We start from the raw sequence: 13,854 nt of genomic DNA, 5'->3' as shown, positions 1-13,854 counted from the left end.
GAATACATTGAATATCAAAAACGTTTGGACAAACTAAAACAGGATAAGCTAGAAAAATCAGAACTAAGGAAAAAAAAGCAGGGAGATAGAAAAAGTAATCAACAAAAAGAAGGAACAAAAGAGAAAGAAAGCAATAAAAAGAAAGGTTTCCAAAAAACTCGGGAAATCAATAGAAGAGTTAAATGAAGAAACAGAAAGAGAGGAGGAAATAGAAATAATTTAAGTAAAAAATCACTAATTTGTGGGGATTTTGTAACTGTCAATTATGAGGGGGAAAAATTTTCTAACTTCTTCTTCAACGGGGTACTAAATTGGCGTTGGCTTGTTGAAGAGAATATTTTGTATTACGATGTTGACGATATTATAAAAAAGATTAATCCTCCAGTTCCAATGACCAATTATTCCGGTTTCAGTCACCAGTGTTTTTTCAATTCCGGATTTTTGACTAAATTATATGAGCTAATAATGTTTAATTTATTTAAAATAATTATTAATACAATGACCTGTGATTTATTATTATTAGTATTCATATGATTAGTAATTTCACATGAAAATACTCGATAAACTTTATTAACATCTAACAAACCAAGTATTTTTAATTTACCTATGTTAACTGTGTATGCCGGAATTTTGTACTTTTATTCTCGGAATTCAAAGGATAGAATTCAAAGTCAAATTTTATCTCGGAATCAGGGACAAAATTTGAACTACAGTTTAATACTACAAAAAGACTAGGCATGAAAAAATGATCAAAACTAATTGTCAATAAATCATTTTATACGACAAACCAATTTTCATAGTGGAAATATTTATATTTATTTCAATAATCAGCTTCAAATATATTATACCTAAACATCCCGTTACATGGTACATTTACCTTAGTTATTTTTTTCAATTGAAATGAGTGTAATTACAAAATAATTTAAAAAATTGACATTTTGAAATTTCTTACAAGTAGATAATAAAGTACCTATTTATGTTAAGTGATATGATATTTTCAGGTTTTTTTTTTTAAATTTTAAATAAAAATTTCTTTATTAGTTGTTAAATATGAGTTTAAAAATCACTTATTTAGTTTTATTAACCATACTATCATTTGTTCTAATAAAAGGTAAATAAATATATTTTAATTTTAATTGAGTATTGATTAGTAAATTAATAATAATATAGTCCGAGAGCTAGTGACAGATATCGGTTTGTAATTTTACTTTGGTTGATAGTATTATACTTTCTATAGGACCTTGTCATAAAACGTCATGAACGTCAGCTGGCTCAGCATCGGTGGGATAGAGAACATCACGATTATCTAAATGCAAACGTTTAAAGTAAAGTGTGTAAATAATATGCGGTTTTCAAAAGTACAATACAATTTTTGTTTGTGGAGCAGTGTTATTTTGGAAGTATTTTACATGTGTGTTTATTTGAAAGTGTAAAAATTCGCTACTCTTACTCCAACACAAAGAAATTTTTTTAAAAAAACATTTTTGAAAAACGCATATGGTTATTCACATTCCAACGAGTATAGCAAAAAAAAAAAGCGCTTGCATTTGATAGCCGTGTTTATTGAGACTTTTGATCAGAACAACAAAATGTACAAAATCTCTCAATAAGAGCAAATTTTACCGAGATCCAATCCTCATAAGATATTAGTGCGAAATCCTTTAAGTGAAATCACTTTCGTTTCATATAGAATACATAAAAATTAATCGCCAACTGGCTATATCGCAGTGGATTATACATCAATGGCTTCCAAAAATAATTTCAATTTATTAATAAATAAATTACATAAATCCGTAACAAAAAGAAATTATTTTTTACAAAAACCGAAATTTTGGTTAAAAATCTATTTTTATATTTAGAATTTAAACTTTTAGTCAACTCTAGTAGCTCAGTTGGCAAAAACCAATTCCGTACGCGGTATGTCTAGAGAAGTGGGTTCGTTAACCGCCGTCACAACAACAAATTAACTTAATTAATGGTTGAGATGGACTGATGTAGTCATGGTATATGCATGAAGTAGGTGTACTCAGTTTCTCAAAATAATTGCGGAGCTAATAGATAAAAGAAATTATGAGCGGAAAAGGAGGTAAAACAGGCCAGCTGCGTAGTTTAAAAATTTAATTTCTGTTTATTTAAAAATATAGGCAATTATATTATTAAGTATTTTAGTAACATTGCCTACACTTTTTGAAAAATGTAAATAATTTTACCACAAATAAGCAGTTAACGTATAATCCACCGCGTATTAGACCCAACTGACGGTTACTTTTATATTCTACATGGCATATTCAAGCAATCGGTATATAAATTGTCAACCGTTGGCAAAGTGGTTTCATTAATATTTTCTTTTTTTTTAATGTAACTGTGAAGATTTAGGAAAAAATAGACCGAAAAAAATTTTTGTAATAATGTCCCATTTTTGAACTAAGAACTTCAGAACCCAAACAATTATTTTATAATCGACAACCTCTCCTTCATCAACTCGTAATTACAACAATACTCCGGGTCTATATTTTTGGTCTATTTTTTCCGGGTCTATTTTTTCCGATTACCAACTGAGAGATTTGATTTTATTTCTCAGCCCAACTATGGTGATGCACCTGAAGTTCATTAGAAGTTCGTTAGTAGTAGAAAACTAGTTCTGGTCACACAATGCAACAATTTGAAGGCTGAGTAAAGTTATTATATGTTTATTCAAAAAAGCACCGTTTCGTTATTTCATAACGACTTTCTTATTCTAAAACTTCTTATTCAATAATTCTTATATATTTACAATTTAAAAGAAAAATGCCATCCCAAGGAAGGTCTAATAAAATTCTAGTGTCTAATAAATAGATAACTTACATTTCAGAAGCACTTAATTTCAAAGTGGAGCCTTAACATAGTTAATGAAGACTGTGAGGTAAATAACAAAGTATTTGATACCTTTAACCATCTAAATTCGAAAATACAGATTTAAAGTTGGTCTTAGGTTTTATAATGATTCCTATAATTTTTTTAAATAGACATACGGAAGCCTGAATTGCTCACTGTAAATTTACGAGAAAGTGGCGCTACACTAGCTTATTTTTTAAATGTGTACTACCCACAAGTATAAAACCAACTTTTAAAAAGTCACTAGTTCACTTTCAACAGGTAAACTTGTGACTTGTGGTATTATGGAAACGAACCCTTTTGAAGATGTCGGTGTTTTGTCATATACCGATTTCTAATTATAAAGCCATAATAAACACTTAATAATAATTTTAAAGGTTAGAAATTAGAAATGTGCAGATGCAAAAGAAAAACATCAACAATTAAAGCATTACATTTTTTTAAATAATATTATCATGTTATTATTAGATCCGGACATATAATTATAAATAATTCCAGACAGTTTCGGTGGTGTCTAATTAAAGGATAGTCATCACCGACTAACATCTTCAAAAAGATTCGTTTCCATAATGCCAGAAGCCACAAGTGCACTTGTTGAAAGTGAATTAGTGACTTTTTAAAAGTTAGTTTCATACTTGTGGGTATTACACATTTAAAAATAACCTAGTGTTGGGCTACTTTCTCATAAATTGACAGTGAGTCATTCAGGATTCCGTATAGACAAGAAAATTTATATTATTTGTTTGTTTATTACAAGTTTTGGTTCCATTTTACATACAATGACAATATATTATGTAGCATTGTCTAGATTCCACAATTATAATTTATCGAAATATGTTTTGCTCAAAACTGTTCTTTTAAAAGCGTTACCATAGGTAGCAGAGCTCTCAGGTGCCAGACGTATTTAATTCCTACCTAATCTCTCGAAAGCGTTGTCAGCTCTCTTATCATTAATTGTCTATCAGTAACAATTAATATAGTTTAATGCATATTATATTTCTTCTAGAAACAAATGGACAAGACGAGGATGAAGGGCCAAAAGATATTACTATATTTGATTTGGTTAATTTCGTTGTAGATACAATAAATTTTGTCCAAAAAATGCGATACGATTTTTGTAAAAAAGCTCAACGTTTACTTCAATTGGTTTACCATGTAAAATGTTAAAAATGTATGTGTAATTAAAATTAAAACATATTATTACTACACAACTTTGTAAATGTGGGGTTTGTTAAACCTTGCAACAAATGAGCTAGTTGAAATATGAAGAAACATTTACATCTTACTATCGTAAGATCCCCAGTGAAAAAAATTTCAATAAAACTACCTCAATGAACCCGTTTTACCCAATAGAATCGATCTAATCTTTATTTAATTAATAGTGGAGAGCCGTAAGATTTATACCTCGTAAATTTGTGCGATCTTGTCCAGGGGGTAGAAGCCACCCCTTCTTGGAGGTGGAACAATTTATGCTGAAAATGACAACGGAAATCGATATAGAAATGAATTCCAAGCAAAAAGTGTCATTAAAACATACATTTCGAAAAGTCAATACTTTCCGAGTTATTGGCGATTGAAATTCGGAGTATTTAACGTCAAACAATTGGAAAATATGACGTTTTTCGAAAAAAGTATTTCATAATCTTTTTAAAGTACTTACTGTAAAAAACCTTGAAAACGGAAAGAGTTTCTAGTCATTTGCATGAAAATTGACGGAGCTTTAATGAAAACAAAGGTTCTCGGACCTTTCTTTTTATGTTTTATTCAGTACAAAAACTAAATAATTAACCACGGGAACTAAACTTAATGTTTGTTCCAATCAACTTTATTTAGGTACTGACAACATGCTCAAAAAGTCTTAGCAGTTTCGGGTGTATTATTTTTGAAATATTGAAATTTAAATGAAAAAAATAAATAGAGTTACTGGAAAAATGTTTTGAGGAGCTTTTCTCAGCAAAATATTTTACCTTCAATTTTAAAAAAAAATTTAAATTGCAATATTTCAAAAAAAATATATCCGAAACTGCTAGAACTTTTTGTATCTAAATAAAATCTATTGAATATCGGCAAGCATTAGTTTTAGATTCCGTGGTAATATTCATAAATTTTTGTACTGAATAAAACATAAAAAGAAAGGTACGAAAAACTTTTTCATTATAATTCCGTCAATTTTCATACAAATGACTTGAAACTTTTTTCATTTTCATCGCTTTTTGCATAGACTTCATCCCTCTATCGATTCCCGTTGTAATTATCGACATTAACTTTTCCACCCCTGACAAGGGGTGGCTCCCACCCCATGTGCATGATTGCACAATTTTTTTTAAAATTTTCTTTAAGTCTGCTTTACAGTCGAGCAGTTTTTATAAAGATTCATTTACTGACCGAGAATTCCGGTAATTTTAAGATATTTATACCTTACGCCTCCCTGTTATAAATAAGTGATTTGAAAAGGGTACATATACCAAAATAAATTGAAACTGAACCGATATATCCATTTTATTTTGGAAAGGTAACTACACCGATTTCTTATAGAAATAAGGTTGGGATGAAGTTCGTTTGGTACCTGAAAGCGGTTGCGTTCACTAGTACGCATTCCCAAAAAAGCTACAAAAATTGTTATTATTAAAATCATTTCCTATTAGCAATATAAATTTAATTTAGCCAGACAATTTTGGCGTTGCTAACACCGCGCCAGGTATTATTCTAACAAAAAAATTTTAGTGTGCTTGCAATTTTAATATTCTTTCGTTTTATAATTATAGGATGCAATTTTAATTCGCCAGGCAGAAATTAGGCTGCTTTACTAGCGCGCATTCAGCGTTATTAAACACAGCAATTTTAATTCTAATTTAATTTTTTTTTCATCGAGACTAAGTGACTTTTATCACTCTGTGTGTCAAAAGTGCGTTAGTTCTTTATATATATTGATGACTGGGGGTATCAGAACTTTTAGTCCGGACAAAAAATGCCAGACGTATTTCATTCTTACCTAAATTTAATAAGAAGAGAAGTGTAAAAAAATCAGCCATCTTAAGTATGTACAAGCGCCAGGACAATTTTAGATAAAAGGATTGATTTTTTTATATATGAAGTTGGACTAAGTCTGAGTCAATTCTGAAAATTTTAGGGGGAAAGGAAAGGGGTTGCCCGATTGTTTAAATATAAATAAGTTACTCCAAAATTAGTCCTATTTAACTTTGGCTTTATGGGAAAACGGTAGATGGATGATATGTTTCCATAGTATAAAAAAAGTATATAAATTATAGTTAAAACCCTAATAAATTGTTAAATAAAAAAAAAATCCCGTTGTGCCATGACTAATTAAGGATGTATGAACACGGTAGTGGGGACACATTATTCGATATCTGGAGTATTTTTCAAAATATCGAAAATTGAATTTTTTTTAAAATTATTTAGCTTTCGAAAACCAAGGCAGATATTTCGAAATTTTATAATTATTTTTAGTCTACATTCATGACGTTATAAAAAATTCATCATCAAAGTGGAAAATAAGATAAAAATAATTTCAACCACATGTTTAAAATTGCCTTGGCGCTCGTACTGCATTAAAATAAACTCTCCAAAAACGTTGCCAGCTCTCGTTTCTTTCAGTAGCAATTAATTGTTTAATATTATATTTTTTCTAGAAACAAATGGGCAGGATGATACGGATCAGGACGATGATGAAGGCCCACACTATATTACTGTATTTGATTTGATTTTTTTTGGAATAAAATTAATAAATACTTTAGAAACAATACGACACGATGTTTGTCAAACTGTTCAATGTGTCCTTCAATTTGTTTATGATGTAAAATGTTAATAATGTATGTGCAATAAAAATTAAAACATATTATTCCATGTTGTATAAATTTTATATCTTTAGTGTAAGTAGGGTGGGGGGTTGGATAGCCCTACGGATAAATGAGCTAATCTTAAAATGTAGAAATTTTATCAGTCTACTATCATAAGGTCAGCATATAATTTCGTTTATAAAACGGTAAATCCAGTGCAAAAAGAATTTGTAAAAATAGAGCCCAATTGAATCGATCTACTTGTTTAAGTGCGTTGAAAAGTGTGCATATTCCAAAGTAAATTGAGCTTGAATTGATGTAGCCATTTTATTTTTAAAATATTACTTTGTCGCATCAATTAATAAATTTCGATTTTAGCCACAATTTCCTAGATCAATTTTTTGTATTATTATACGTATTTCGACTACCAAGTAGTCATCATCAGTATGAATTAGCTAATCGTAATTACTCTTATTGTGTATGTTACTCGTTGCTAATTTGGTGGCCGACTGCACCAAATTAGCATGTTGCATCAATGAATGTTTTCATTCGGAAGTCGTCAATAGCAGCATCAATTTATGATTTTTGTTAAATAATTTTTTTTTATATATTATTTAATATGGACCCAACCTAAGTCACTAATGATAGAAGTTTGAAATCGAGATTATTTTTATTTTATACTATAGGTGTCATTTAAGAATGAATTTTTCGAAATTCATTCCTTACAGGAATGAAATAGGGGTTGAAAGTTTGTATGAAATTATATACAAACCGTCATTTTTGAGTCCACGACTAAACCGATTAAAAAAATCTTTCACCAGAGTGCTACATTATCAGCAAATAACGTGGTTATATTTTATTTACAAAAAATTAGGCCGTACCAATAGTTAAAATCCCTCATATAGCAAACAAAAGGGAAGTTAAATAAAGGTAAGGGAATTGAATGCTACTTCGTGGATAACTTCTAGCTATTTATATTGTTTAAACTATATTTATACTTATGTAAAAAAATCACTTTTTCGTAATTCTTTTCCACAAAAAAATATATTTTAACTTAATAACAATAAAAATGGATTTTAACTTTTGGTGATAATGTAGCATTCTATAGATGAAAGAAATTTTAAAATCGATTAAGTAGTGATCTCAAACATGAGGGTCATATACATAAAAACTTTTATTTATTCTTTTAGTTTACTCGAAAAATGCAATTTTAACCTTTGGAAGCAGTTTCAACAAAAAAAATTGACTGAAAAGTTACGATCAGTTATTCCAAATTTTCTTTATATCAAAAAATACTGTTACTTCGAGATCATACTACTTATATATATAAATTAAGTTAGTAGTTCAAGATCGATAATTTATTTCACGATTCTAAAATGCATCCAGGTGTGATAGTCTAAGAGCTGGGTGGGTTTTTTTTTGAGTACATATTTGGGGCACTTTGAAAATATTAAAGTTGATAACTTGCGAATGTGCCCCAAGAAAATTTTTTGCATAGGAAAAATTGCAAATTAAAATCACCTGCCAGGCTATTTTACTCCCCACCAAATCATGCCAGGCGATGATATTGTGTTTGATTGAATATAAGACTTTAAAATGGTGTAAGTTTCAAAGTGCCTCAAGAACATTTTTTGCATAGGAAAAATTGCAAATTATAAATTTGATAAGTTACTAACGCCCCCCAACTTCCCAGCCAGGTTGTCGATTTCGTCACCATCCACACATGCGCAAGTTATCAACTTTAATAATTTCAATGTACCTCAAATATGTACTCAAAAAAGCCACTCAGCTCTCCAGCTATGAGTCTGATTGCTAATATTGAAGTATTCATTGTTAATGCATGGATTTCAACGAGAAAAGAACTAACTTGTTCGTTGAAACATATTCCAAGGATATGTTATTGAAATAAATACCATGAAACTCGAAATAAAATTGTAAATTAGGAATTTTAAAAAGTATTATTAAAAAACAACAGATATACTTCGCTAAATATGGATATTTCGATTGCAACACAAGCATCTTCAGTAGATAAACTTATTCATATAACACGTTAAAAACCTTTTCAACTCAAAATTACCCAAATTTATACTTATATATTTTTCCAAGGATTAAAATTGCAAATTTCGAGTAAACCATAAAGATAAACGATTCTTGCTAAGAGAACTTTTGTAGTACACAATTTACTTTATCTAAATTTAATACTTTCGATTCTTTACCATCTTGAATTCTTGAGCGAAGATAGATGATATATATGATAAACTTTTAGTGACGTTTTTCAGATTGTTAAGTTTTCTCTTAATAAGGTATACTACGTACATCGTTAAAAATGGGAATGGGTAAAAAAATAAAATAAAAAAACAAAAATTATACTCCATTTTTTATTTTGGTTTTATAAAAATTTTTGTAATAGCTTCTTGAATGTCCTTCATAACTGGTGTAGACTTTTTCATTTCTTTATTCAAAGGAGCTTTTTTTGTTAAGGGTCTGTTCGGTGGTGGATCAGGCAATGATCGTTTATCACGCCCACCGCCCATCATCATCATATTACCTTTTAATCCACTAAACTTAGAAAGTATACCCCCTAAAGCATTCTGCATCATACCACCCATATTCATCATCATATTCTTTTTCATAGCGCCCATATTCATCATCATATTTTGCTTCATTCCACCCATGGCATTCATCATTTGACCTAGTCCTCCTATCTTACTTTGTAATAATCCTTTAATGTCAAAGCCACCCATACCACCCATACCACCTCCACCACCACCACCGCAACCTCCACCACAACCTTTCATCATCATCATACCACCATGACCACCACCTTTCATCATCATTGGCGGCCCATAAGACATCATTGGTGGTCCGTATGAAGACATTGGTGCACCGCAGCCACCACCACCACAGCCCCCTCCACCTGATGGTACACCGTATGATGACATTGGTGCTGGCGGTGGTCCATATGAAGACTTTGGTGCACCACAGCCACCACCACCACAGCCCCCTCCACCTGATGGTACACCGTATGATGACATTGGTGCTGGCGGTGGTCCATATGAAGACATTGGTGCACCACAGCCACCACCACCACAGCCCCCTCCACCTGATGGTGCACCGTATGACGACATTGGTACTGGGGGTGGCCCATATGAAGACATAGGTGCACCGCAGCCACCGCCACAACCACCACCTCCTGATGCAGGTGGACCATACGATGACATTGGAGCTCCAGCTGTAAACAGTTTTTCAACGCTTTTTATTACTTATACTATGGGTTTATACATAAAATTTAAATCAAAATGTTGGCGACATTAATTAACATCTTGTCAACATTTTATTGAGATATAAGAATATCCAGATTTCTTATTGTATCTCTTTTTTTATCCAGAATAAATTCGTGTTTTGCAACTATCAAAGTAAAAAAAAAATCGACATTCGTTCGGTTTTCAATAAAAAGGGCAGGTTAATAAAAGAATAAAGGGCTCCATACATTAGTGATAGTAAACTGAGACTTAAAAATCGGCCAAAAAAATAATCGCGGAAACGAAACAATAAAAACGGCCAAAGTTCGAAAAATTTGAACACTAAGACGGATTTGAATGCGGTTTTCTGCATTCGATTCGTTAGAGCTTCAAGAAACTTTGTAACCTTAATTGATTTAAAATAAATTAAAAATATGCAATTTGCATAAATAATATGCATTTTATAATTACATTTTAAATTGACCGTAAATACTAAATTCATAATTCCGTTAATAGTGATGAAAGTGATTCAAAACTATTCGGATGTTATTGGGATCTCTTGTACCGCGTTTGAATTCGTCTTACTGTTCAAATTTTCTAACTTCAGTGCTTCGTTTCCCGATTAATAGCATAGTGGCTCTGTTGTATACAATATACATGATTATTACGAGTGATTAATCTATTTTTGTTATACTAGAGTCCGGATATATTTAAAACGAAAAAATATAACTGTCTTATTCTACTCGGGGAAAAATTCGACTCATGTTCATTAACGGTCAGAGATAGAGGAAAAGTTTAATTTAGAAAGTTATTTTCTATAATATAATAAATAATTTTTATTCGAAACTGTTTCTCCAAAACCTAATAAATTCACCTAGTCTTCGTTGGGTTTTAGAAAATTTATGTATTTTTCAATTTAGAAAAGGATTCAGTTCGGGAAGGACAAATTACGAGTTTATCGAGTCTCCTATTTTACTACCATTCAAGCCCTTTAAATTAAACACCATGGTGTAAATCAAGGTGATTTTCTTGAATATGATTGCAAATAAACAATTCACCTAAGTCTAAGCAAAACCCCTAGTATTTTTTTTTGCAGGTCGGAGTTTTAATAAAATCTGGTGGAATATAATCCGACAATAAATATTCGACATTAACGGAGGTGTAATTCTTAGGGAATCAAACGAGGCAACTTTGGTCCAAGCTCTTGAAGTTAAAAACAAAAATTGTATATGCAGAATAACGGCTGCAAATATTCATTTTTATATAATTTTGGTGAATAAAAATTGGTTGAGACACACCATCACAAATTTATAGTACCGTTTCGGATTTGGGCACAATCCATTAGGTTTTCAAAATATATTTCGATCAAAAGTTTATTTTCAAAAAAAGATCAACTTTTATTCCAAACACACAAATCCCAAATGTTGCACCGGCTATTGTGTTGGCTGTAGCTACAAAGAGGGCTGTTTTTGAACCCATGTTAATTTTTTGTAGTATTTGGATGTTCAAAAATATCAAATGAACCTAGACTATAATACGGGTCTACAGTCGTCAAAAATCGGACGCATCATTTTGGAATTGTGCCAAATCTGTTGAATTTACAAAAAAATTTTCGAATACAAGTTGTACTTTTATTCGAAAGATTATGAAAATTAAAAAAAAAATATTTAGAATGACTACAACATTTAGAATGACTACAGCTATCACTTTTGTTTGGATTTTTTTTTTAATTAACACATAGTTTTCAACTTCAAGAGGTATGAACCAAAGCTGTCACGTTTAACATTCTAGATTTGAAGACTCGGCCTTATATAACAAATTCTTGGATTTGACTTTTCTCCTGTTTCAATAGCCAAACTAAAAGTTAAATCGTATTTTTGGTATTTAGTTCAAAATTTCTAATATGCGGAGCCATATTGGTATTATTAAAAATTACAGTTTTAAGTCTAATAAAAATTTACAAAAAATTGATAATGAAAATACTTACGCTTTGAGACGACAAATCCAATAACATAAAATACCAAAACTACTACACAATATACTTTTCTTTGATTGACCGGCATATTCAAATTATATTTTTAAAATGTATTTAAATTAATAATAAAAAATTATACTATTGTTGATCATTTGATACAGTGATAACAATTAAAAAGTGTAAATAACTATTAAATTCAAGAATTTATATTTATATACATGAATTTGTTTCTTATATATTAAATTATGAAATTATATTACATCTCCAATTGCATTTAGAGGTATTGTTTAGTAAATTATATTGTCTTGTACTTACAGGCACGTATTTGAATATATTTGTTGTATGACGAAAACAAATTAAATATGAAGACTCACTTACCGATATCTGTGGTACCAAATATTTTTTTTTAAATAAGTATATATTACAAACAATGAGATTCAAATAAACGTTTCCCTAAATCCTACCCAAAGTTTATTTTTAGTACAAAATTTCTTTAGGATTATAATATACGTTTGTATTAAAGATGGCTACTGGAGTAATATTTAAAACAACGTGTAAAAATTACCTTGAATATAAAAAACAAGTACTATATAAATAACCCCTCTAATGAAAACATACATAATTTCGCTTTAAATGTCTGCCAAATGATTTTCGAAAAAAAGTTTTCGAGCAAAAATTGTTGGGATTGTTAAACCCGCAGCTCTTCAAGTTAAACTATGCCTGTAAGTTTTACCATTAATCAGCTAGTTTTGATTTTTAAAATCCGATTCCACCCATATCATCAAATTAATTGTATGTAATATATTCGAATGAAGTTTAAATTGTTAAAGATTCAAAATAATGACGTGGGTGACCTCTGTTGTAGACGTGGTCTGCGAAACGAAAGTTAAACCCCATTATTTTTATATTATATGTATATGTCAGAATTCTCAAAGCCTCTTAAATAGTGTTGGCTATGGGTTACTGAAAGGATTTATAACATCCCCGTCTTTGTTGTCGCATGTGTAACTTTCGACATTGTATATCTATATTTCCCATCATAACTATAACTTTTTGTAAAATTTACGTATAATTTTAATTACAGTAGAAACTTATTTCTTATCAGAAAGAAAACATATAAACTATTTATTGCTATGTACGGTACGGGAAGTAAGTAAAATACTTAATAATAATAATTAAAAAACTTTGATAAAAAAGTTCAAATATTTTCAACATAAAAAATTGTTTTTTGCATTAGTCTTTTAGTTTTATATTTTCACGCAAAAATTTGTAAGGGTTAAGTGGTTAATAGAGACGCTTATCTTTCCACAGGTACATTATAGAAAAAATATGGGAAGCGGCGCAAATCCGAGACCGCTATTACTTTTATATACCTATACAAGAAATTATGAACACAGACATCAATCTAAAAATAGTGTTCATACATTGTTCTGATCATGAAAGATAAAGATATGTTGAACATTTTGTTTTCGAATTGAACTTTTTGACCGACTACAAAATCTTGTCAAAATCTCATCTAAACATTTTGGGTACAAATATCAACATTTTGTTGATTTTGTTATTTTGCCCTTTAACCAAAATGTTCTAATGAATTAAAAAATATAAATGGATTCAATGTACAATCGAAAATTTACTAACAATTTACACATTCCCAAAATGCAGTCTTTTCTTTTCTTTTAACCTTACGTGACTACACTAAATTATTTCCAATTCATATCATAATTTGTAGATTATTATTTTAAAAAAATGGAACATTGAACATTTACCAAAACAAAAAGAAAATTTTGAAATTTCACGGAAGCAATTCATTTACAAAATAATATTACTAGTATGATAGTATGAAAGTGTTTTATAAAATTTATTAATTACTATGTTGACATTGTTACCCAAATTAAAATTAATTACACAAAATAATAATTAAAAGTTGCATTAAAAGTGTTTCTCATAATTTTGTAGGTATAGGTAT

At 29.9% G+C, this 13,854-nt stretch overlaps 1 protein-coding gene and 1 long non-coding RNA gene across 2 annotated transcripts; one reads left to right on the top strand and one right to left on the bottom strand.

Annotated features, from left to right (window-relative positions):
- Nucleotides 1–1,050: 1,050 nt before the first annotated feature.
- On the top strand, nt 1,051–6,621 carry LOC123290537. The gene is made up of 3 exons (XR_006534878.1): nt 1,051–1,111; nt 3,881–4,045; nt 6,525–6,621. It is a non-coding gene; the product is annotated as an uncharacterized LOC123290537 (long non-coding RNA).
- A 1,847-nt stretch (nt 6,622–8,468) lies between these two features.
- LOC123305181 (pro-resilin-like) lies at nt 8,469–12,044 on the bottom strand. Its single transcript, XM_044886820.1, has 3 exons — nt 11,901–12,044; nt 9,083–9,903; nt 8,469–8,483 (listed from the first exon to the last, which is right to left on the bottom strand). Exons 1-3 carry the CDS (start codon nt 11,974–11,976, stop codon nt 8,469–8,471), a joined length of 912 nt encoding a protein of 303 aa, XP_044742755.1. The 5' UTR covers nt 11,977–12,044.
- Nucleotides 12,045–13,854: the final 1,810 nt, after the last annotated feature.

The sequence above is a fragment of the Chrysoperla carnea genome, chromosome 1 (genome assembly GCF_905475395.1).
Source record: "Chrysoperla carnea chromosome 1, inChrCarn1.1, whole genome shotgun sequence".
NCBI lineage: Eukaryota > Metazoa > Arthropoda > Insecta > Neuroptera > Chrysopidae > Chrysoperla > Chrysoperla carnea.
The sequence above is the reverse complement of the archived record's forward strand: the minus strand, read 5'-3'. Positions and strand labels throughout refer to the sequence as shown.